General features: G+C 55.5%; 2 protein-coding genes across 4 annotated transcripts in view; one reads left to right on the plus strand and one right to left on the minus strand.

Annotated features, from left to right (window-relative positions):
* The window catches only part of ZNF687 (zinc finger protein 687), a 49,730-nt gene extending 34,924 nt beyond the window's left edge, over nt 1–14,806 (plus strand). The window contains exons 3-9 of the mRNA XM_050929799.1: nt 3,345–3,523; nt 5,456–5,632; nt 8,029–8,191; nt 9,003–9,302; nt 9,695–9,807; nt 10,295–10,436; nt 11,119–14,806. Coding sequence (XP_050785756.1) covers nt 3,345–3,523; nt 5,456–5,632; nt 8,029–8,191; nt 9,003–9,302; nt 9,695–9,807; nt 10,295–10,436; nt 11,119–11,592 — 1,548 coding nt within the window. The 3' untranslated portion in view covers nt 11,593–14,806. The remainder of the gene's footprint in view (nt 1–3,344; nt 3,524–5,455; nt 5,633–8,028; nt 8,192–9,002; nt 9,303–9,694; nt 9,808–10,294; nt 10,437–11,118) is intronic.
* A 1,709-nt stretch (nt 14,807–16,515) lies between these two features.
* LOC127037761 (unconventional myosin-Ie-like) overlaps nt 16,516–23,141 on the minus strand; it is a 37,538-nt gene continuing 30,912 nt past the window's right edge. For all 3 annotated transcript variants that reach the window (XM_050929803.1, XM_050929801.1, XM_050929802.1), the window contains 8 exons: nt 22,620–22,789; nt 21,191–21,336; nt 20,737–20,883; nt 19,849–20,006; nt 19,512–19,592; nt 18,852–19,047; nt 18,115–18,296; nt 16,516–16,731 (listed from right to left, as the gene is read on the minus strand). In XM_050929803.1, coding sequence (XP_050785760.1) covers nt 16,655–16,731; nt 18,115–18,296; nt 18,852–19,047; nt 19,512–19,592; nt 19,849–20,006; nt 20,737–20,883; nt 21,191–21,336; nt 22,620–22,789 — 1,157 coding nt within the window. In that variant the 3' untranslated portion in view covers nt 16,516–16,654. The remainder of the gene's footprint in view (nt 16,732–18,114; nt 18,297–18,851; nt 19,048–19,511; nt 19,593–19,848; nt 20,007–20,736; nt 20,884–21,190; nt 21,337–22,619; nt 22,790–23,141) is intronic.

The following is a 23,141-nucleotide window of genomic DNA, read 5'->3' on the forward strand; positions in this document are numbered from 1 at the left end:
CTGTGCCTTGCAGAGAGTACAGAACACTTGGGTAATAGGCCATTTGAGCGCGGGAGCGGCATCTAACACCTGCGGGCATATCTGGACACTGTTGGCATAGCCCCATCAGCCTGCACCCATAGAAGGGTTTTTCTGACAGCCTGGGAACCCCACCACTCCGCTGCAGTGACAGAAGTGCTCTTCTGCATCTACATGGGCGGGAGGTTGTTTGCCAGCGTAGTGGCGTTGGGCAGGACCGTGGGTTTTCTCACACCCCTGGCTGGCACAGCTGTGACTATATAATGCTTCAGTGTAGACCAGGCCTAATGCAAAACGTGTTTAGATCCGATGTGCACCAAGTCCGCTCCAGAGATGCAAGGCACAATGGTTGAACTGTACAAGGCCGTAACCCCTCTTACGCCCTCTTCAGCTTTACCCCTCAAACCCACAGACCACGTCTGCCAATTGCCATGGCAGGAAAGCGCCATGTATTGCTACTGACATGACCTACACAACTTCCTCGTGTCCCCTTACTGCTGTGTCACCCTTACCGAAGGATTTCCAGGGGCAATTGCCAGCCCCAGGGGGCAGAGTTAAGGTGATGTTGTGGGGATAGCGTGTACCTTACCTCTTTATTTCCTGGGTTTTGGAAGTTTAGCTGAATTGAAATGTTCCGGAAGGGCACAAGATACCATCAGGCAACCTTAACTCTGCACTGACAAAGTGAATTAACAAGAGGCCATTAGAATTACAAGGCTACTGTATTGTCCTCCTTTCCCTGTGTTATATCCTTGATGTCTGATCTCCGATGCCCAGATCTGGTTATGACTGGTGCTGTCTCCCACCCCTCCCCCTCCTGTCTGCTTTTCCTTTGTTGTTTAAATCTCTTGTGCTGCCTGAATTTGTCAGCAGTTTTCTCTGCTTCAGTAACTCCTAGGGTCGGACAGAGCTGGCGTGAATATGTGATCTAATTGCAGCCTTGGTTGCCAAATCTAAATAAGGGCGCTCCTCAGACACACGTGCCTCCCCACCCCACCCCTTAGGAAAAGCCAGGACTGGTGTGTCCTGCAAAGCGCTCTCCCAAGCATGCGAGCCTGGACTCAGCGATGGAGTGCCGATCTGGGCCCCTTGAGTTCTGAGAGTCTGTCCCAGCTACGGGGTATTGCAATCCCTTTCCTCCGTTGCTGAGAGACTCGCCAGCCACCCTGCAACAAACAGCTCCGCTCCCATAACTCCTAGGCTGCTTGGAACGAGTCTTGGCTGCTTTCTCTTGTCCAGTCCATTGCTCCCTGGTAATTTCTCGCTGCTAAACTGTACTCGAAGGACTCCTCCTTGTCCGTTGGCTCCAAGCCTGAGTAATTATAGGGCGAGGTACCTAGGGGAAGCCATGCCAGAGGCCCGGAGAGGAGAGTGAGGAGGTATATGGCAGCCGGCTCTAGGCTGTGCATTTATGCAGCACCCCTTAAATTCCAGATGCGTCCAAAGCGCTTTACAGAGTCACGGGGAGCCGTCAGTGTTGAAAGGGTTAATTCAAGCTTTTTCTGTCCTTCTCAGACTCCAGCACGCACTCCTCACTCCTCCTTTCTTCTTCCATCCACTGGCTCCAGCTGGCGACCTTGGCTTCTCCTCCCACGGCTCCTTCCTCCCACCCTTCCTGTGGCCCCCTCCGCCTCCTGAAGTCCTCATCCAGGCTTCTGCTTCCCTCTTAACGATTGCAGCCCCCCTAAGCTTGGCCTTCTGCACATGCCGACCAACACGTACAAAGACCTGCAGCTCTGCCGCCAGGATCCAGTTCCAAGCTGCCCTCTGGTTTTATGGATTCACACGGACCTGGGGTAGGGGTGTCTCACTCTCACTTTCGGCTTCTCTGGCCGCCTGCTGTGGCTTCCTGAATCCGCTTTCCCTCAGCTCCTGTCTTTCAGTATCTCACTGCCTCCTTGAACCTCTTCTAAGCTCAGCTGGAAATATCCCCTTCACCTCCCTTGTCTGTACCTCTTAATGTCTCTCCCCCACTCTAATTGATTCTAGTACAATGGCAGAAGGGGGTCGGGGGGTATCTGAAACCAGTTTGGATGGAAGATGCACTGCAGAGCGAAATTCCTAACAGACGCTCTGGCTTGCGTCGAACCGGCATCTTCCACCTGGTTGTTTTCATTTAGACTTTCGAGAAGCAGAAAAAGGCGCTTTTCTTCCACGCTTTGTGTTCTCCTAGCAGCCACCGGGAAGCGAGTCAGTACAAGCAGCAGCCGCCCACAGGATACAAGTCACTGAACCAGTGCTGCAGCGCCGACGCAATTGACATCCCCGGCCCTCGCTAAGCGTTTCCCTCCAAGCAGCCTGGCCGGGGGGCTGGCTTTGGGCTGTTGTGGTTTGCACTGACTGTAGCGTATTAATGTATATTGCAGATGAGGTTTATTTTCCTGGCTCTGTTGAGTGACCATGGACAAGTCTCCGTGCCTCAGTTTCCCCTCCTACCCTGTGTCTCTTTTCTGTTTAGCTCATACGCTCTTTGGGGCATGGATTCTGTTACCATGGGTTGGGTACGAAGCTGTTGAGGCACCTAGTGGCAGTAACAAGCAGGGTCTTTTCTCAATCCGACCGTATGAGTTTAGACGGCATCTCGGGCCATGGGGCCCTGATCTCAGCTGGCCTCTAGGCCGGGGTGGCCAACCTGTGGCACCACGTGCGGCTCTTCAGAAGTTAATATGCGGCTTCTTGTATGGGCACCGACTCCGGGGCTGGAGCTACAGGCGTCCCCTTCCCAATGGGTCAGGGGGTGCTCATTGCTCAACTCCTGGCCCTGCCACAGGCCCTGCCCCCTCCCCTCCCTCCCCTGAGCCTGCCATGCCCTTGCTCCTCCTCCCCCTCCCGTCAGCCTCCTGCACACCACGAAACAGCTGGGGAGGGAGAGGGAGGCTCTGATCAGGTGGGTGAGAGGCGCTGGGAAGGGGGGAGCTAATGGGGGACTGCTGACATATTACTGTGGCTCTTTAGCAATGTACATTGGTAAATTTTGGCTGCTTCTCAGGCTCAGGTTGGCCGCCCCTGCTCTAGGCGCTACCATGATACTAACTCTTGCCTGCCTGCCTGCCTGGGCTGGGTTGGACAACAGTTTAAAAACAGCCCCCCACTTTGCAAAATCAAAACTTGTGTCAGGCCTAGTTCAACCACGCACCCACCACTTCTTTATACCGTCCGCTGGGCTTGGCTAGATGTTCACAGGTTTTCCCAGGGCTCCGAATAGAGCCGGGAGGGAAGGGGACACGTGGCTGGTGTGTTGTTCTTGCACAACCTCGTGAAGTCGGTGGCGGCTGGAGGTGCCGCGCGATGGATGCTCACGTTACCTGTGCTTGCTTCCCTCCCAGGTGTGCACGACCTGCCCCATGATGATGCCCAATCCCTGCAGCTTTAACGCTCATCAACGGATGCACAAAAACCGACCCCCTCACGTGTGCCCCGAGTGTGGCGGGAACTTCCTCTTGGCGAACTTCGAGGCCCACCTGAAGGAGGCCTGCCTGCATTTCTCCAGGAGGGTGGGATACAGGTATGATTCGGGGGCTTGTGACCACCCTGGCCTTCCCGCAGGGCTGGGGGTGGGTCCTGGGTCCGTCCCAGCTAGATAGGAGTAGCCTGGAGGGGTCCCAGTCAGGTGAAGTTGAGAAACACTGGGCTAGCCCTGTGGCACAGACTTTGGTTGCAGATGCCGCAGGGAAAGGTTTCCAGGCAAATTCTTTCTGCTTAGCTCAGTCCCTGGTGCAAAGTGGAGGATGAACTGTCAGCTTTGCTTCCCCCTTCTGGCTGTCGTCATTTCAACTGCTGACGGAGAATTTTCCTGTTGCTATAAGAAGAGGCAGGAGCCCCTAGGTCAGCGGTTCAAATCCAACACAGGTTGGTTGTGACTGAGCCGTGGGATGGCAGTGGCCGTATGAAAAAGGGGGGGTTGGGGGGATAGGGGGCAAGGCTCATTCCAGTTCTTTCTGGGCAGATGTCCCCACTGTTACAGTTGGGATTGTCAATCTCAGCAGAGGCCAAGGAGTGAATGGTGGCGGAGCCTGGCTCTTCTGGTAGGAATCTGATTCACCCCGTGGTGCGTCTGGCCTGTTAATAAGAGGCTGCCTGGATCCAGGATTGCCAGCTGGTCTCCTGTTGCCAGCAGCTAGGAGAGGAAGGATGCTCCAGCTGTTAGGACTCTAGACCTAGACATGGGAGACCCGGTTTCAGTTCCTTGTTCTGCCACAAAACTTCTTGTGTGACCTTGGCCAAGTCACTTTGCCTCTGTGGCCCATCTGTACAGTGTGGTGAATAGCCCTGCCCTGTCCTGCCTCACAGGGGTGTTGTGAGCATAGACAACGTGTTTAAAACAAACCTAACGAAGAACATCTACACACAAGGCACAGTGAACCTGTGGAACTCATTGCAGGGGGATGTTGTTGTGAAGGCAAAAATATGACTGGGTTCAAAAAAGAACTAGACAAGTTCCTGGAGGATAGGTTGGTCCATCAATGGCTGTTATCTGAGATGGTCAGGGATGCAACCCCCTGCCCTGGGTGTCCCTAAACCTTCAGGTGCCAGAAGCTGGGACTGGATGACAGGGGATGGATCACTTGATAATTGCCCTGTTTTGTTCATTGCCTTTGAAGCATCTGGCACTGGCCACTGTTGGAGCCAGGATACTGGGCTAGATGGACCTTTGGTCTGACCCAGTATGGATGTTCTTAAAAACACATTATAGATTATGAAACGGTTTGAGGTAAGCGCTGTCTGAGAAATAGGTGGCGTTATTCCATTCATATGAATTATCTTCAGCAGAACTCAGAACTGGTGCTGTTCCTTGCTCTCTCCCTCTTTGAACAGCTTCCTGTACCCTCTAGGAAGGATCCAAAACACTATAGTGAGTCAGCCCATTCCTGGGCAATAACACAGACTCTGTGGGGCAGAGAGCTCCCAGCGGAGCAGGGCAGCTGACGACGGACAAGCAGCTTGTGGGAATGTCCCTGTATTCATCCCATGGTTTCCAAGTAGAAACCTGTTTGACTGCTTTGACTTTGACTTTAAAGTCTCTCTTGGCCTGTAGGGCCAAACTTGTCATTCCTGGCAGGGCTGATTTTGATCCCCCCGGTGTTACCCCTCGAAAGCATGGTGATCAGATAGGAATGCATTAGCTGACTGTACTGCAGTAGCTGTCCCCCATGCTCAGCAATTGATCTTACTCTGTTAACCATTAGACAGTGACCCTCACCAAAGGGCTAAAATCCAGGGTGGGGGAGAGGTGGACCAAAGAGCAGCAGATGCGCTTGCCTCTAGAAAGGGGCAGAGGAATTCCAGCTGGGCACACGTCACTAAGCCTGCTTTGAACTCTGCCAGCGCACAGCCCAGCATGGGCTGCCTTTGCTCACTGGTTACCGGCGCGGGGGAAGTCCCCAACCTAACCCTGCCCCTCTGAAATAGCCGCCTTACCGTGTGTTCTTGCTTCCAGGTGCCCCAGTTGCGCCGTGGTGTTCGGAGGGGTGAATTCCATAAAGTCCCACATCCAGACCTCGCACTGCGAGGTTTTCCACAAGTGCCCCATCTGCCCCATGGCATTCAAGTCGGCCCCCAGCGCCCACGCTCATATCTACACGCAGCACCCGGGGTTCAGTAATCAGCAATCCAAGTAAGTAGCCTCAGTCGGGTACCACCGCGGGCTGGGATCTGGGGAGCAGACCCAGGGCCCCACCCGGTCAATAGCTGGAGGGAGAGACCTCTGAGGAAAGCTCTCTGGTGCTTGGGGAAGGGGAGGAGGAAAGACCGTACCGCAGTAAGCACAGTAGCTAGGGAGCACTGTGCTGTTCAGGTGGCCGTCTGGGAGGGAAAACCAGAGGCCCTGACAACTTGTCGTTAAAGAGCCCACGGTGTGTTTTGCAAGACTAGACTGTGCTCAGCCTGATCTGGAGAGCGGCGGCCGCTCCTGAGTTTACACACAGGACCTTTTGGGTTCTGTTTCTATTGCTGAGATCAGGTCCACACTCAATAGTTAGGTCAACCCAGCTACAGTGCTCAGGGGTGTGAAAAAATTACTGAGCTCCATAGTTAAGCTGACCTGACCCCTGTGTGGACAGCGGGAGGGTGATGGACGAATTCTTCCGTCCACCTCGCTACCACCTCTCCGGGATGTGGATTAACTACAGCAACAGGAGGACCCCTCCTATTGCCGTAGGGAGGGTCTGCACTGAAGCACCGCGGTGGCACTGTACAGTAACTCCTCACTTAACGTTGTAGTTATGTTCCTGAAAAATGTGACTTTAAGCAAAACAATGTTAAGCAAATCCAATTTTCCCATAAGAATTAATGTAAATAGAGGGGGTTAGGTTCCAGGGAAATGTGTTTCACTCACACTCACACACACACACACAGAGTACGTTTTAAACAAATAATTTAATACTGTTCACAGCTGATGATTGTGAAGCTTGGTTGAGGTGGTGAAGTTAGAGGGTGGGATATTTCCCAGGGAATGCCTTGCTGCTTAATCAGTGGTTCTCAAACTTTTGTACTAGTGACCCCTTTCACATAGCAAACCTCTCCCCATATTTAACATCATTATAAATGCTGGAGGCAAAGCAGGGTTTGGGGTGGAGGCTGACAGCTCGCGACCCGCCCATGTAATAGTGACCCCCTGAGGGGTCCCAACCCCCAGTTTGAGAACCCCTGGGCTAAATGATGAACTAGCACTGGGCTGAGCCCTCAAGGGTTAATACATTGTTGTTAATTTAGCCTCACACTCTAGGAGGCAGCAGGAATGGAGGGGAGGGGAGACAGCATAGCAGACAGACACACACCTTGTGTGTGGGGGAGAGAGAGAGAGAAATGCACACTGCCCCTTTAAGTAAACTGACCCACTCTTAAGTGCATTGTCTTTTTAAGTGGATCAGGAAGTTGAGACAGCAGCTGCTGCCCCAGGCTCTCTCTGTGTCCCCACCCTGCTCTATATGGAGAAGAAAGAGAAAGCGGGGTGTAGGAGCAGGGGGGTGGGGGACACCCTGACATTAGCAAGCAGGAGGCTCGGGGAGCAGCTCCAAGGCAGAGGGCAGGAGCAGCACATGGCAGTGGGGGGAGGAACAGCTGCAATTGCTAGCCTGCTGGGCAGCTGCTGCACAGGGAACTTAGGGGAGCGGGGAGCTGATAGGGCGGCTGCCGGTCCACCCTGGTTCCAAGCCCCCACCAGCTACCTCCAACAGGCTGCTCTTCCTGCAAGCAGTGGACAAAGCAGGCGGCTGCCAAACGATGTTAGAAGGCACAACTTGAAACGAGCATGTTCCCTAATTGATCAGCAACGTAACAACAAAACAACTTTTACAGGGACGACTTTAAGTGAGGAGTTACTGTGCTGCTTCAAATGTAGACAAGCCCCAAGTCACTTGCGGGTGGCCCAAGGCAGCCGCTCAACTATCTTTTTTGTGACTCTGTCTGTAAAATGGATCTAAATACGCCTGGGCTTGGGGGTTGAGTGGTAACGAGAGGAAAGTGCTTTGAGATCCTTGGCTGAAAGGTGCTGGATAAGAGCTCTGTTAGAGAGTCTCTCTCCCTATCCAGTGCTCTGCTGCCCCCCATTGGAGGAGCTAAAAATAACAGAACACTTTTCCTCATGGTAGCTCAGTTGGATCTGTGCTTCCCTTTGGAAGCACACGGTGTCCGCCGTCCTCCCGTGTGCTGCTCCGATTAGGGAAGAAACTCAAGAGATTGAATTATGTTGAATCAGCAGCGTTGCCTAGTGGGCAGGACGTTGGCCCAGAACTTGGAGACCTGAGTTCTATTCCCAGCTCTGCCGCTGAGCAGCTGGGTGATCTTGGGCAAGTCACTTCCCCTCTGACTCTGTCTTCGATTGTTGGTTCTTTGGGACAGGCACTGTCTGTACAGCACAGAGCATTACGGGGCCCTGATCTCAGCTGGCCCCGGTATGTAATTATTCCTTGGGGGCTTTTTCATGTTTGAACAAAATTCAGGGAAACGTTGATTGATTGATTCTAACCTGCCCATCCTCTTCTCTCCCCTCCCCACCCCCTTGATTTTCAGGATGATTTACAAATGTGCAATGTGTGACACAGTCTTTACCCACAAGCCCCTGCTCTCCTCTCACTTTGACCAACACCTGCTTAACCAGAGGGTCAGCGTTTTTAAGTGTCCCGACTGCCCGCTGCTATTCGCCCAGAAACGCACCATGCTGGAACATCTAAAGGTAAGTCGGGCACCAGAGCCCCATTTACTAGAGGAAGGTGAGGTCTGAGTTGGCGCCCCCCGAGCGCTATTCCCTGACTCCCCGTGTCCTTGAGCAAGTCACGCCCTTCCCTGTGCCTCAGTTTCCCCACCTGTAAAGTGGGGATGATCCTAACCACGTTGCAGAGCTGTCACAATGCTACTGTTCACTAAAGCCCCAGCTTTCCACAGGCCTAGTCTGGACGTTCTCCACCTGGCAGCAGTCTGGCAGGGCAGCGTATCGGTGCCCGGATGTTGTTCAGCACTTTCGTGTGACGCTACCTGTGCTGGGATTGGCCTGTGAACCAGCCAGGCCTGTGTGCCGGTCCCTAGAAGTCTGTGTAACATGTTTTAGTATTTGTCAGGCCAGCCCCTTCCAGTATATCCATAGATGATTAGTTCTTTGGGACAAGGACTGCCTCTTCACTGTCTGTACAGCACCTAGCACATGGGTGCCCTGATCAGGGCCACTGAGTGCCACTTCCATCTCCTGCGGTGCTAGGAACGAACACACACACACTTACTTACTTTACTTGTCCACCTCCTGCCTTTCTCCATTCCGGAGCATAGAGACACCTTTGCTGGCTGTGCAGGGCGAATGGGAGTCTCAGGCTTCCGGATGCAAGCTGATGACCTCAGAGGGGACGGACAGGTTTTTCCCCCTTCTCCTCCAGCATGGCAGGGTTGGGGAAACACTGGCTTGCCTTCCCCCCGGGATCGCTTCCTGACATGGGCTGCCGCTGGAACCCAGATCCGAGCCTTGGCAGGCTGACGCCCCGTCTGTGTTTTTTCAGAACACTCACCAGCCGCAGAAACCCAAGGAGGATGTCACCAAGAAGCCAGTTGCTCTGCTCACCCCCAAAGAGGAGCCCGTGGAAGCCCCCATCTCCAAGATATCCACGTCGTCGTCGTCCTCCTCGGAGGAAGACGAGCCGCCCAGCTCCCCAGAGCCGCGCAAGGCAAAGCGGACCCGCTTTCAGCGCAAGACGGATGCGAGCAAGTCGAAAAGTAGTGGCTGGACGTGCGGGATGTGTCACTCCTGGTTCCCGGAGAGGGACGAGTACGTGTCCCACATGAAGAAGGATCACGGGAAGGTGAGAGGGAATCCCCGAGTGGTTGCTGGCCCAATGGGAGGAGAGCTGGTGGAGTTTATCCACTGGGAACCTGGCCCTGTTGAAACACCGAGGTGGTGGGGAAGGCAGTGTTTTGTTTATTGCACAGAGCAGAGGCCTGCAGGTCGGGATTCCTGGGATCCATTCCCAGCTGGGGCAGGGTGTGTGCTCTAATGGTTACAGCAGGAGTTGGGTCTCCTGGTTCTGTTCCTGACTCGCTGTGTCACCCTGACAAGTGACCCCTTCTCCGTGCCTCAGTTCCCCATCCAATAAAAGCCCCGTGCAACGGGAGAAGGGGCTTTCCGGTACACCTTGAGAATGGGCTAATGCAGTGGCAGGGCATGTGGCATGACCTGTTCTCTTGCTTTTTCCAGTCGGTGAAGAAGTTCCCGTGTCGTCTGTGCGAGCGTTCGTTTTGCTCCGCCCCCAGTCTCCGGAGACACGTGCGAGTGAACCACGAGGGGATCAAGCGAGTCTATCCCTGCCGGTACCGAGCAACCACCTCCTCCTTCTGGTTTTTGGGGGGCGAAAGGGATCTAGCTCACCCCTCCCTTCCACCTGAAGCTCGGGGTGGGAGGTGTCCATGCAGTCCACAAGGCTGTTGGAGCCAAGGGAGGCTGGGAGCTTGGACTCTTGGAATGTAAATCTAGTGGTCAGATCAGGGCCACTGGGTGGGTCAGACTCCTGAGTTCCCTGCCCTGCTGTTGGGGAGAGTGTGCTGTAGTGGTTAGAACAGGGGACTAGGAGTCGGGACTCCTGGGTTCTAGACCTGGTTCTGCCCCTGCCTTACTGTGTGAGCTCTGGGTAGGTAACATCACCTCTCCAAGCCAGTTTCCCCAGGGGAGGTGGGCTTGACGCCCACCAAGCACTCTGAGATGGAAGCAGTAGACCAGGTCTAGGGGTCGCCGGTTCACCTCCAGTGGGCGAGGTGTCCAAGGGAGCCTCATGACGTGCCTGGCTCTCTTCCCTCCCAGGTACTGCACCGAAGGCAAACGCACCTTCAGCAGCCGGCTGATCCTGGAGAAGCACATTCAGGTGCGGCACGGGATAAAGGTGACCGACCAGACCAAGAGCCAAGAGGTCGTCATTGCCCGGATGGGACCCGGAAGCTTGCAGGTAGGGGGCCGATGGCTGCAAGGATGGACGCTCGGAGCTGTGAGAGAAGGGGGGGGCGGAGGGGTTAAAATAACTTCCAAACAACGCAGCCACCTCTCGAGGGGGAACTTGGCTGCCCTTAGAACGACCCACAGCTCCGTAGTGCAGTAGGTCCGGGCAGGAAGCAAAGAATCTCGTCTGCAGGGGGGTTTATGGTGGTAAATGTCATTAGGCTGGGACGTGCAGTCAGCACTAGCGGGATAGCTATGGGGCTCCTCTCTCAGCACCGTTCCCACTAGTGCATTCATCCTGGCCTGGCCCCATCGGAATCGCTTTGTGCGGCTCCCTGGCTTTTGGCTGGTGGTCTCCTGTCTGACTAGTTGGTTTGAGAGGCCGGCAGCGGCAGGGAATACAGAACAGCTGCGTTTCATAGTGGAGGCTGTGGAGTGAGTGTCCTGAGGCCAAGGAGCAGATGAGGGCGGGGCTGAGTCCGCTGCCAGGGCTGGCTGAGCGTGTGCTGGGATTTTCATCCAGCCAGAGATCTTACGGCTGGAAGGGAGCCGAAGGATCATCTTGTCTGAGCTGCTCCTGTCCGCCGCCACGAGGCACGGGAGGGATGTGCTCACTGCGTGGGGCAGGCCTTTGTCTGGCCCAGGCCCTCCCCAGCATTCGGGGTCAAGCCTCTCCAAACTCCTCCCCACAGGTGTCCAGCAGGAAGCGGAAACTCTCCTCGGACGAGGGCGATTCGTGTAGCGAGGAGCCGGACAGCACCACGCCGCCCTCCAAGAACCCCAAGGCGGACCGCAAAGCCCCCTTCCGCTGCCGGAAGTGCGGCTACGTGGCCTGCAGCGCGGCCGAGTTCCAGGAGCACATCCCCCAGCACAGGACAGACGAGAGCTCCCACCAGTGCCGGGAGTGCGGCCTTTGCTTCACCTCCCAGGTCTCCCTCAACCGCCACCGCTTCATCACCCACAAGAAGAAGAAGGGGGCGGGGGAGGGGGAGGAGCCCAGCCCCCGCAGCGGCCACGAGGGAGGGGCCCAGTGCTCGGCCGACGGTAAACTCGCGTGCAAGGTGTGCGGGAAGGGCTTCGACACCCAGCTCAACCTGAAGACGCACTTCCGCACCCACGGCATGGCCTTCATCAGAGCCAGGCAGAACGTGAGCCCCGAGAACTAGGGGCGAGGGAGAGGGCAGCGCGTGTATATAATCTCTGCACAGAGCTCGTTGGCCGGCTCCCAGCTGGGCCCCCCCTCTCTGTGCACCGTTTCAGTACGTAGGTTGGATATGTAAAGCTGTGAAGAGAAACGAGATCCTTATTTATAAACCTGGAGGACGGATCCGCTCTCTGGCTTTCCTCGGTTGGTGGCCCGGCTGAGGCCGACGCGGGGTGGGGAATTGGGCTGGTTTACAGTGTAGAAAGCAAGAGCTCAGTGAGGGCAGGAGTCAGAGGTCTAGCCTAGCTCTGAGACTACACGGGCAAGCAAACGCTTCGTACGCTGCTCTGAATGATAACGAGGGACGTGGCCCGCTCTGTTCGCGAGCGCGTGTTCGGATTGTCATGGGCGGTGGCTTCCCTTCATTGGAACAGGGCAGTTAGTCATCCCTCCCCAGTGTTGTCTGTAGCCCAGGGAGCTGTCTCCCAGCTCAGAGAACAGCGCTCCGGTGCCAGGATGTCATTTGCAGGCTCAGCTGCTTAACGGTCCCCTTGCCTGAGCCCTGTTTCTGCTCTTTCTGATGGGTGCTTCCCCTGGTTACTGGGAGTCTGCCTCTCCCACATTCGGACTTGTCCGAAGGGAGTCCTTTCTCTCCGTGAGCGTTGATGTGGGAGAAGCCTGGGAACCGCCTGGGAATTTAAGTTACTGTGTTGATAAGATGTTCACAGCAGGATCCAACGTTTTTTTTTTTTGTTTTTTGTTTTTTTTTGGTAATGTTGCTTATTTTGTATTTGCTTCCCGGAGCTCCAGATGAAATCTTGGCCTGACTCGGTTAGTTGCCTGGTATCTTAACTGACAGCGTCGATCCAAGTTTTCGTGGTTTGTTCACTAACTATATTCACCCACTGAATGCATGTGTTATGAATCCTCTTCACAGGTTCACTTGCACTAACTTAACACGATTCTGGGGTTTGTACTAACTGAAATATACGTATAGGGTTGATGGCTGCAGGTGGCCTGGATTTAAAAGGAAACATTTGGCTATTAAGCTGCAGGTGACAAGCAGAACTGCACAACTCTGTGTGTGCTTGCATATGTGTGCGTGTGCGTGTGTCTTGAAAATGAAAGCAATAACCTCAGGAAGTGAGGTCTGGCAGGGAAATGGACTGCGAGCCAGGGCAGTGCAGTTAACCCTGCATGTACTATATAAAGGATGTCTGAGAAGCCAGAAGCAGCTTAGTTTGGTCTTTGCCTACCTCCCAAGGCAATCCCTCAAAATCACCGAGGGGTGATTAGTCCTGATTAAGTTTTCCTCCCACCCCCTTGCTAGCGTTTGTAACAGTCTCTGCTTGTGAGCTCTTCTCTTTACCAAAAAATGAGCCAAGTTATCAGCAAATACTAAATCTCTTTACAGCAGCAAGGGTCAAAGATCAGCTGATCAAAAACAGATATTTTGTTACAGGTGGGGATTTTATTTTTGGGTGTGTGGCGGGAGGCAGAGATGGATCAGCACCCAAAAGGATGCACCCGAAGTCCCCTTCCCCCAGATGTCGTTGGTTGAGGGCTGGGCTTGAATCTTATCTGTGGGACAAGGTGGAACTCCATGGGCCCTGATCGGTGCTGCTGCTGCTTGGAAATGCTGGTTGCCCAGGCTGAGTAGTGAAGAAGAGGGTAGCGACCCCATATACTTGCTTGGCTGTTAAGAGAACTTGATTCTTGAATCTAAGGGAGCTGAGACTAGTCTGTTCAAAGCACCTGCCAGAGTTTTCCAACCTATTATGTCCTTAAAGTCCCAGCTGGTTGTAAATAACAGGATAATTTAGAGGGTAAGAGAACGTGCTTTGTTAGAAGCAGAAAGGGAAACTAAACCCTCTTTAAAAAAAATTATGCAGAATTCAGTTCTTAGACTGACATAGATGCTTTCATTCCCCACCCATGCACACCCACAGGCCCATTGGACCGACACACACTTAAATCATGGCAGCTGGCATGGCAAACTCTGCAGGGCCTCAATCCAAGATCCGCAGGAAAAACCCCACCCCAGGTCACGTCCACTGATCAGAGCAAGCACTGCCCTGATACTCCCCCCTTTGGTTCAGCTTTCATCTCCCCCTCCACTTCGGGTTCTGGGTCCCTCATCTGCCACTGCAGCTCTTGCCATCTCCTGGACAGCGCATTCCTGTACCCCGTGACCAAGCTCACAGCCAAGTTAAGGATGCAGAAGCATTTTAATAGCAGGTTTGGACCTTCAGTATTGCAGCAGCATCCACAAGAATTTTCAAAATTGTGCAAATGGCTGCATCCCTAAATCCTGTTTGGAAAAACGATTTCAACTTGTTTCGTTTGTTGCTTTGGCTTCTGTGCTCCAGTTCGGGTGTTGTGTGAGTCATTCTTATTTTGGTAACTTAACTTTGGGTTATTTTTTTTAATGGTGAATAACTCTTAAACTGTGTGTAAAAAGTTCTGTAACATACACTAAAAAAAAAAAAAAAAAGCTACTGGTGTGATTTATTCTTTCTTGTTTTAGAAAACGAATTTGCTGTTTTTAAGTTCAGCGGGATAACTTTCTTCCCCCTCCGAAGATGGTTTGGTTGAAAGGAACAAATGCGGTAGTTGTTTTTTTAATTCATCGTAAACAATGTTTTTGATCCAATTGAATGTTTATGCAGCAGCATTTGAGGGTTGTTTTTTTTAAAAACCCACACTTTTTACTGTATAAAACAAATATTCCCAATGCTTGTTGTTACAACCTGCCTTTCCCCAGGGCCAGCAGCTGCAGTGGAGTGGTAACTATATTTTTAAGCCATTTAGTCCTACTCGCAAGAGTAACCAAGCTGAAATGAAGGTAACTACATATTTTAAATTTCCTCCCAGTTTTTTTTGCTTTGTCTTAACTGTCTCTTCTCCCACCCCAAAAAACCTCCACAATTAAAAAATGTATTCGCTTGGAGCTGTGGAAGTGTAAATGCTGTTCAATAATATAGACAAACCTAAAGTTTCTACCGTTTTAGAGAGGAGGAAAAACAAATTGCTTTGTAATCTTTGGTGATCTCATTTCCCATGCAGTTCAGTGCCTTTAGATGAACTTCTGTTTAAAAATGAAAAAGTGACTTTGCATTTTGGTTTTAGAGGGGATTTGTGAACTGATGATTATGCTACATTAAAAACATGGGCACTGCAAAAGGCTCTCAGGTATTCTTGTAGTAATAATGCAATTAAAACTTTTAGTGGTTTAACTTCTGCTGTACATTGTGTTAATTAAATGGTTGCCAAGGTTTTAACTAGACAGTCACGTTCAATGCAGTTGGTTTGGGGGCCTGGTCCTGAAGCCGGTTCCAAATGTGGTTCTGCCCGTCAGTCTGGCATGTGTCACATGGCCTGGGTACCAACTGGTTCACTGCCAAAGTGGCTTGGTTTGTGTTGTATTAAAGCATAGAGTGGGGGGCAGTCTTACCTCTTAACTTGCTATGGAGGAACCTGGAGGGATGGTACCTGCTGGGAATACACTAATCCTGCAAAGACCAGATTTGCCTGGCAATAAGGGTTTAAAAATTGCATCTTTTTTATATAGGCTGCAGGAAAGTAGAAGTGTGTTTTTTAAGGGCTAGCAAAGAGCTCGCTACACAGGCCAGCATTCCCTCTATGCTACTACGGTTGATCTAGTTAAAATTGGATTTGAACTACTGGTGCGTAGCCAACTGCGGAGCAATTAGGCTGATTTTTGTCACCAGGGCAGGGCTCAGCTGAGCTGTTAAAGACTCTCTACTTACAGGTTTTTTTGGAAACTTTCCCCCTTTAACCCAGGTATGTGGCATTTACACTGTCTACATGGGAGTTTTGTGAGAGTATCCAAAACTAGAGGATTTATGCTGTCTGGGTCTGCGCTAAGGAAGAGGCACATTAAAGTCTTTCTGACAAGTAACGGGGTAGGAAACGAACTGTTCTTTTAAGAAGATGGGTTTTCATTCTAGATTGCAGTCCGGTGTCTAGACACATCAAAGCAGACACTTGGGAATGAAAGCTCCCTGCAGTCTCAACGCAGGGGAAAAAATGTGACAATTCTGCCTTTTAAAAATGAATGAAATCTGCTGTGTCCATCTCTCCTGACACGGGCTTCAGCGCAGGCACTTTAGCGTCGGGGACTCATGTAGCTTTTCCGTTACTGAACCGGCCCAGTTCTGCCATCCACTTGCTGTTGCCTTTGTTTGAAGGGAAAACTCACTCCACTATTTACCTAGGGTTTTCGGAGCATCTGAGTCTCCCAACTATTCCTTAGCTACCTGGGAATGGAGGAGACACCCCCCTGCAGGGTCAGGTAAAAAAGCACAACCTATCAGCTGAACGTAACCCCGGGAAACCTGCTCTTCGGTCATTCCACTGATGAGTTCTCTGTGCCCTGCTCTGCCTGCCAAAATGGTGCATTTGATTAGATAGCTACTACTAAAGGAAAACTGCCATCACCGAGGAGGAATTGGAGGCTTTCGAGGAAATCTCTAATGTAGCCAGGCAGCGGCCTGCTGGCCTTGTCCAGTAACACCTGAGAAGGTCTGGCTCCCCAGTTCAAAATGGGAGCTGATGAAAACATCGACTCAGCTTCTCCCAGGCTGGAGGCGTGCTCGCTTTGTTGGTACAGATTTGAGTTAAAAAGCTACAGCTGTTTTTGAAAGTAGAGTAGAGGTTAGTGTAGAAAATAAACCATCAATTTATTCTTTTTATACAGTTATGGAGGAAGACTTTTTTTTTTTACCCTGTACAACAAGACTGAGCAGCTGGTCTTGTCCTGTTGAGTCCAAGCAGTAGGTGCTGGTTCCTGAGAAGGGAGGCCCAGTGCCTGCCAAGTTGCTCCTCGGTCAGGAGGACAGACAAGCTAACCTGCATCCTCCCCAGAGCAGAAGGAAGGCAACATGCTGGGGGCTTAAGACCTCAGAGGAAGAAGACTCTCTGCTCAATTGCCTTAAATTAGTGGTCTCTGGAGCCTAGCAGCAATGTACAATTCAGGAGCAAGGCTGATTGGATCCTGCAGCCACGTCTCTTCCCTCCTAGATTCCAGGATCAGAAGCGGAGCAATGAAGCTGGCACGTCCATCAGAGTTTTTCCACATAGTTCCCGGGAAACAGTCCTTCTTTCCCTCGTATCCTGCCCTGCCACCAGCCTGAGGGGTCTGAAAAGGAAAAGAAGGCAGGGAGCGGTCACCGCCAGCTGTACAGAGCCCTTGATCAACCCTGACAATAGCTGGACTCCAGTGTGATGGGGCAGCAGCTGCCTCCACGTCATACCAAGAACTGGTCCTTCCCCAGTGCTTGGTGCAGTGCAAAGAACGGATAAAGTGCTACCCAGCCAGCCTGGGAGTGATTTACACTCAAGGCCAGTGGTCACGCTGCGGGTCCAGACTGGGGAGAGATTTCTGATATTAGGCACCTCTAACCCTGCAGCAAAAGGCAGAAGGAGAGCCAGCAGCTGGAAGCTGGATAAAATCTAAGCTGCCCATTTTGAACCGTGAGGGACCTAAAAACTACGCTCTAGTTCAAAGAGGAATTTGGGCCTAGCATAACGTGAGTTGTGTTACACAGGAGCTCAGCCTGGATTATCCTAATCCAGTGTAGCTGTAAGAGCTGCACCCCGCACTGAGCACAGAAGGGCAGGCCCCCAACGAAGAGTTTTGATAGCCCAGATCTTTAGTGGCTCCGATGTTTTTTCAAAGCTGCAGCGTAACACCATGGGCACAGGAGTATCCACCAGCCACTACTCAGAGCCCTAAAGCTAGAGCAGGGGAGGCCTCTCTCACCAGCAGGGCCTGAGCCCATAGCCATGCTCAGGGCACAGCAGAGCACCTGTCAGCTGAAGTTCCTGAGTGCCCAAGTTGGGGCTGTCAGCCAGGAGCACCAGGCCAGCTGCTTGGGCATGCAAACCCCTCTCAGCATGGCAGTGCTGGGGGGCTGGCATCTGCCCATCATGTCCTTAGCTTGCCCCATGCAGCGGAGGGGGAGCAGGTTCAGAGGTTGTGGAGCCAAGGGCTCTAAGCTACACATGCTCTGTGACAGGGCTGTTTTTTAGACTTGTAAAAGCAGCAAAGAATCCTGTGGCACCTTATAGACTAACAGACGTTTTGGAGCATGAGCTTTCGTGGGTGAATGCATGCATCTGACGAAGTGGGTATTCACCCACGAAAGCTCATGCTCCAAACCGTCTGTTAGTCTATAAGGTGCCACAGGATTCTTAGTCTGGATCTGTAAAAGCAGCAAACACGGCTACCCCTCTGATACTTTTTTAGACTTGTTGGGTAGCATCTCTTTGCAGTGACAAGTGGAGGGGTCCCAATGCTCTAAGCCGGGTGGAGAAGATGTGGAAGTTGGAGGTCTGCTCCCAAGTTCCAGCAAAGCTGGGAATGGAACCCAGGAGTCCTGGTTCCTAATCCCCTTTGTGGCAGTCTACTCACACCCTTACTCTAACCACTCACCCACCCTCCCTTTGAGGAGTACAGCCTAGGGCTGCCTCCCCCCATTGCTGGAGGAGGGATGGGCAGGTCCAGGGGGAGTCCACTTACCTTCTCTAATGAGTTCAATGTATTCCTCAGCATTGAAGCTGAGCTCGTCTGTGTCCTGGGCATCGTAGGCATAGAGGGCGCGGCACTGGGGCAGGCGCGGCTGGGGCTTTGGCTTGGGTTTGGGTTTGGCTCGGCCGCCTCCGGGGACAGGCTTGGCTTCTTTTGAGAGCCTCCGCTGCCAGCTAAGGAGAAGGGAGGAGGAGATCAGCCCGCTGCATTCCTGTCTGGGCTATCCGTCTTAGAGGGCTGGTACTTTAAACCCCCAGGTGCTCCAGCCAAGCAATCCTGCAGCAGAGCCCTTAGTGACTCCTGGTTCCTCCTGGGCAGAGACAGGGCCACCCCATGCTGAGTACCCCTGCCTGGTGCCAGCGAGGGGAATGGCAGCGCCTCTCCTGTCCCCTTCTAGGCTAGCCCTGCCGAGCCCGGAGCAAGCCAGGCTCTGTGAGGCTGCCATCCAGCCAAACGCAGCAGCTCAGGAAAAGGCAGCTGGGGAGGGCAGCAGAGACACACAGGCCACAGCTGGGCCAGGCAGGGCTACTGCCCCCTGCTGCTGAGCTGAGGCAGCTGGCTTGGCCCGAGGAAGGGGGAGCAATTGGGGGAGCAAGAGGCATTCCGTGCTGGAGTCTCCCTGTATCACTGGCTTCCGCTGCCAGGGTGGGGCCGGCTCCTGCTGGGCCGGGGTTAACCCTCAGCCAGCCAGAGCCCCATGACCCGACCCAGCAGCCTGGGGCACTTACCCGGCTGCGCCCTGGTCCGGCACGTTCATGAAGTCCAGGTTGAGCAGGGCAGGGAAGGCTTTGGCCCTGGGGCTGGCTCCATGCCTGGGCAGGGTGGGCTGCTCCATGCTGCCCTGCCGGGCGATGGAGAGACGGTGCTGGGGAGGGGCGCGGGACCCAGGGCTGCCGCGCTGCCTGGTGTCGCTCCTGTCTCTGCCTGGAACAGAAGGGGGGAGAGTCACTTGGAGCCGGAGGAACCCAGGCATCCTGCACTGGGAACACAGGAGCATTCCTGGCCCACGGGGGGGGGGGGGGTGAGGGAGAGAATTAACCCTTTCATTTCCACGCACGTCCTGGGGCCTCCTCTGCTGTACCTGCTACTGACCCCAAAGGCAAGAGGGCAGCCCCTGATCTGCGACCTCCCAACCTCTATTAACCCTTCCTGTGCTGTACAACCAGGCAGTGTCCCGCTAGCCTTGAATGCATGGCCCGGGCCAGAGTCCAGCTGCTGGGGGTTGGGGCTTGGGTGGGGTGGCTGTAGGCCCCTGGTGGCCATATCTCCTCCCCCCCCAGTGGGTGATGGATGGTACGTGTGGGGTGACAGGATGCTTTGGATTCATCTGCCCAGGGATCCCCCACTGCCCCCCAGCCCACCCCCATGCTGCAAGAGGAGCCTTGTACCTGCTGCAGGGGGGTAGTTCCAGCCGGGGATGCTGCTGCTGTTCAGATACCTGCTCTTCCTGGTGTCCCGCCGTGTGGGCCCTGCCGCAGGAATGACCACGATTAGCCCTCCTGTGTGTCCTTCCCTCAGACCGCCCTCAGCTCCCTCCCTCTCTCCACCCCCAGAGCAGGGTTGTCCCCTGAGAAGTCTATTCCAGGGCTCTGCCCGATCGAGATCAGGTCCCATCCGCAGCAGGACTCTGCACCCTCCAGGCAGTTTCCCACAGGGCTGATGGAGAAAGCCAGCAGCTAAGGCCTGCTCCTTGCAGCCTGTTCCCTGCCACTCGCAGACACTCACGGGCGTTCCTGGGCAGCCCAGGCCCGATGCTGACGATCAGCACCTTCCCGTTGTTCCGGAGCAGCGCCACGTCACCCTGGCAGATCTGGAACTGGATCTGGCGGGAGCCAGCTGCCCCCCAGGGGCCCCAGCCATCCTTCTTGACCTTGAACTCCAGCCTGGGGGAGGAGGGGGAAAGAAGGGAGGGAAAGCACTGGACTCAGCAGGAGCCTGAGCACAGGGAGGGGGACATGGAGACAGGCACCAGCTCCAGGAAGTTTTGTGGCTTTGGATCCAAGCAACCAGCAGCACGTTGCAAAGGTGAGTTGGGAGATCACGTGAGACCCAGCCCGCACCTCGAACCAGGGGCCCGCACACAAGGGCAGTAATAGAACCCGGGAGTCCTGATTCCAACCCCCTGCTTTAACCATGATACCCCCACTCCACTCCCAGAGGTGGGGATAGAACCCAGGAGTCCTGGCTCCCAGCCCTCCCTGCTCTAACCCTTAGGCACCACTGCCCTGCCAGAGCTGGGGATAGAACCCAGGAGTCCTGACAGTCCCCCACTATCTCCCCCACTTTAATTAGATCCCATTTCTAGACTATATGCTCCTTGGGGCAGAGGACATCTCTTTGCTCTGTTTGTAAAGCGCCTAGCGCCGTAGTCCATGGCTGGGGCTGCAAGGGGCTATGAGTAGATAGTTAATAGGAATAGTTCCCTCCTAGGGCTGGGAATGGAACCCAGGAGTCCAGACACTCAGCCACCCTCGCTGTAAGCACCCCTCGTTCCAGGGCAGGGAGAAGAACCCAGGAGTCCGGGTTCTCCCAGCCCTCCTGCTAGTAACCGAACACTGCTGCCTGGGCCAGCTCTGCCCAGCAGGGCCCCCGCTGGTGGCAGCGTGGACTCACTGGTTGCTGAACTTCACGGACAGCTGCTGGTGGGTCCTCTCCTCGTAGCGTTTACACAGCAGGCTCAGCAGCTCCGTCTTGAAGACGGACTCCAGGACGCTGTCGTACTGTGGCTCGTGGACGATGAGGAAGTCGTCCTGCAAGGTGCTGCCGAGGATGGAGGAAGCAGAGGCTGTATCAGCCGTGGGCACCCTCCCCACGCTCTCTCCGAGGCCGGAGCCAGCTGGGGGCGGTGCCCGCGGGCTGCTCAGGGCACCAGCCCCGCCCGGGGCAGAGGAGATGCCCGAAGCCTCTTGAGCGATGGCCCTGGCTGAGCACGGCTCGGGAAGCAGCCTGGTGCTGCAGCCCCCGGAGCAGGGCTTGGCCCCCCAGCCCCCACCACAGCTGCGACAGGGCTGCGCTAAACCAGACCCTAGGGGCACCGGGCCTGCCAGGGCGGCCAACAGGCTCCTACCTCAGAGACACCGACTGGATCCTCTCCAGCTCCACCTGTCGCTTCAGCACCTCCTTGATCGTCCCCTTCTCGGGGCCCTGCTTCACCTTCTCCCGCCCGATGAGGTACAGGAACCGGGGCGTCAGGATCAGGTCCCGCTTCACCCTCTGCGTGGGGGGAGAGGGGCTGAGCGGGGGGCCTACGGAGGGAGGCAGGAGCATGGGGGGAGCCGAAGGGGACAGGGTGTAAGCACGGGGGTAAGGGTGGTGGGGCAGGGAACGTGCGGGGGGCTGAGGGGAGGTGGGGCAAGCCCAGCAGAGCCTGGGGGGCGGCAGCTCCCATTGGCGCGTGGCCTGGGGTAGGATGGAGACAAGCATGTTAGGCAGAGGGGGAAGGGCCGAGAGAAAATAGGGGAGCAGAGCACAGCCCACAGGCAGGAAGAGGGAGGCTGGTGGGGGGCAGAAACAGGGAGTGAGGGGAGCAGAGCCTGTCCCTGAGGCAGGGGGGAGCAGAGCTTGGCCCTGAGGCAGGGGGGAAGTGGGGGGGAGAGCAGAGCCCAGCCCTGGGGCAGGAGGGGGTGGTGGGGGGAGAGTAGAGCCCGGCCCTGAGGCAGGTGTGGGGGAGAGTGGAGCCCAGCCCTGGGGCAGGAGGAGGATGAAGCTGGGGCTGGGAGAGCAGAGCCCAGCCCCAGGGCAGGAGAAGGGAGCCAGGGGAGCAGATCCTGTCCCTGAGGCGTGGGAGAGCAGAGCCCGGCCCCAGGGAAAGAGGAGGAGGGAACGGGGGGGGAGCAGAGCCTGGCCCTGGGGCAGGAGGAGGGAGCCAGGGGAGCAGAGTCTGTCCCTGGGGCGTGGGAGAGCAGAGCCCGGCCCCGGGGCAGGAGGAGGAGGGAGCTGGGGGGGAGCGGAGCCCGGCCCCGGGGCAGGAGGAGGAGGGAGCTGGGGGGGAGCGGAGCCCGGCCCCGGGGCAGGAGGAGGAGGGAGCTGGGGGGGAGCGGAGCCCGGCCCCGGGGCAGGAGGAGAAGGGAGCGGGGGGGGGGGGGAGCGGAGCCCGGCCCCGGGGCAGGAGGAGAAGGGAGCGGGGGGGGGGAGCAGAGCCCGGCCCCGGGGCAGGAGGAGAAGGGAACTGGGGGCGGGGGAGCAGAGCCCGGCCCCGGGGCAGGAGGAGGAGGGAGCTGGGGGGGAGCGGAGCCCGGCCCCGGGGCAGGAGGAGGAGGGAGCTGGGGGGGAGCGGAGCCCGGCCCCGGGGCAGGAGGAGGAGGGAGCTGGGGGGGAGCAGAGCCCGGCCCCGGGGCAGGAGGAGGAGGGAGCTGGGGGGGAGCAGAGCCCGGCCCCGGGGCAGGAGGAGAAGGGAGCTGGGGGGGAGCAGAGCTGGACCCTGGGGCAGAGGCAGTGGGAGAAGAGCAGAGCCCAGTCCTACCGTGTACGAAGGCAGCAGAGGGCCCCACGCTCACCTTGAAGCGCCGGTCGTACTTGGTGACGGTGTCGGCGAAGTCCACGCGGTCGCGCCGGCCCACGAAGCGCCGCAGCTCGGGCCGGCTCTCCAGCCCGACGTAGTCGCCCACGAAGTTGCGGTTGAGGCTGTTGGGCCGACGCTCCTTCTTGTTCAGCAGGATGTTGGAGGCTTTGGGAGGGGGAGACACGGGGGGGGCTCAGTCAGACCTTCTTAAACCTTGTCCAGCAGGGTGGGGCTGTGTATCCCCCCCCCCCCGACTCTTGACTCAGGCCTTGTCCACACAGGGACCGATTCTGGAGCAAGCCTGGGCCTGGATTCCAAGTGCTGGGCTCAGGTCCCAGACAGGACCATTGTGACTAGCCAGTCCGACCCCCTGGGCATCACCAGCGAAAGCCCTGCCCCCAGCTAACTCCCAGAGCAGAGCTGAGAGAGCAACGGCCGATCTGGATTGAAAAACTGTCAGCGACACCGAATCCCCCAGACCCTGGGGAAACTGAGCCCAGGGTTCCTTCCTCTCACG

This window comes from Gopherus flavomarginatus, chromosome 20 (assembly GCF_025201925.1).
Source record: "Gopherus flavomarginatus isolate rGopFla2 chromosome 20, rGopFla2.mat.asm, whole genome shotgun sequence".
In the NCBI taxonomy this organism is placed as follows: Eukaryota; Metazoa; Chordata; order Testudines; family Testudinidae; genus Gopherus; species Gopherus flavomarginatus.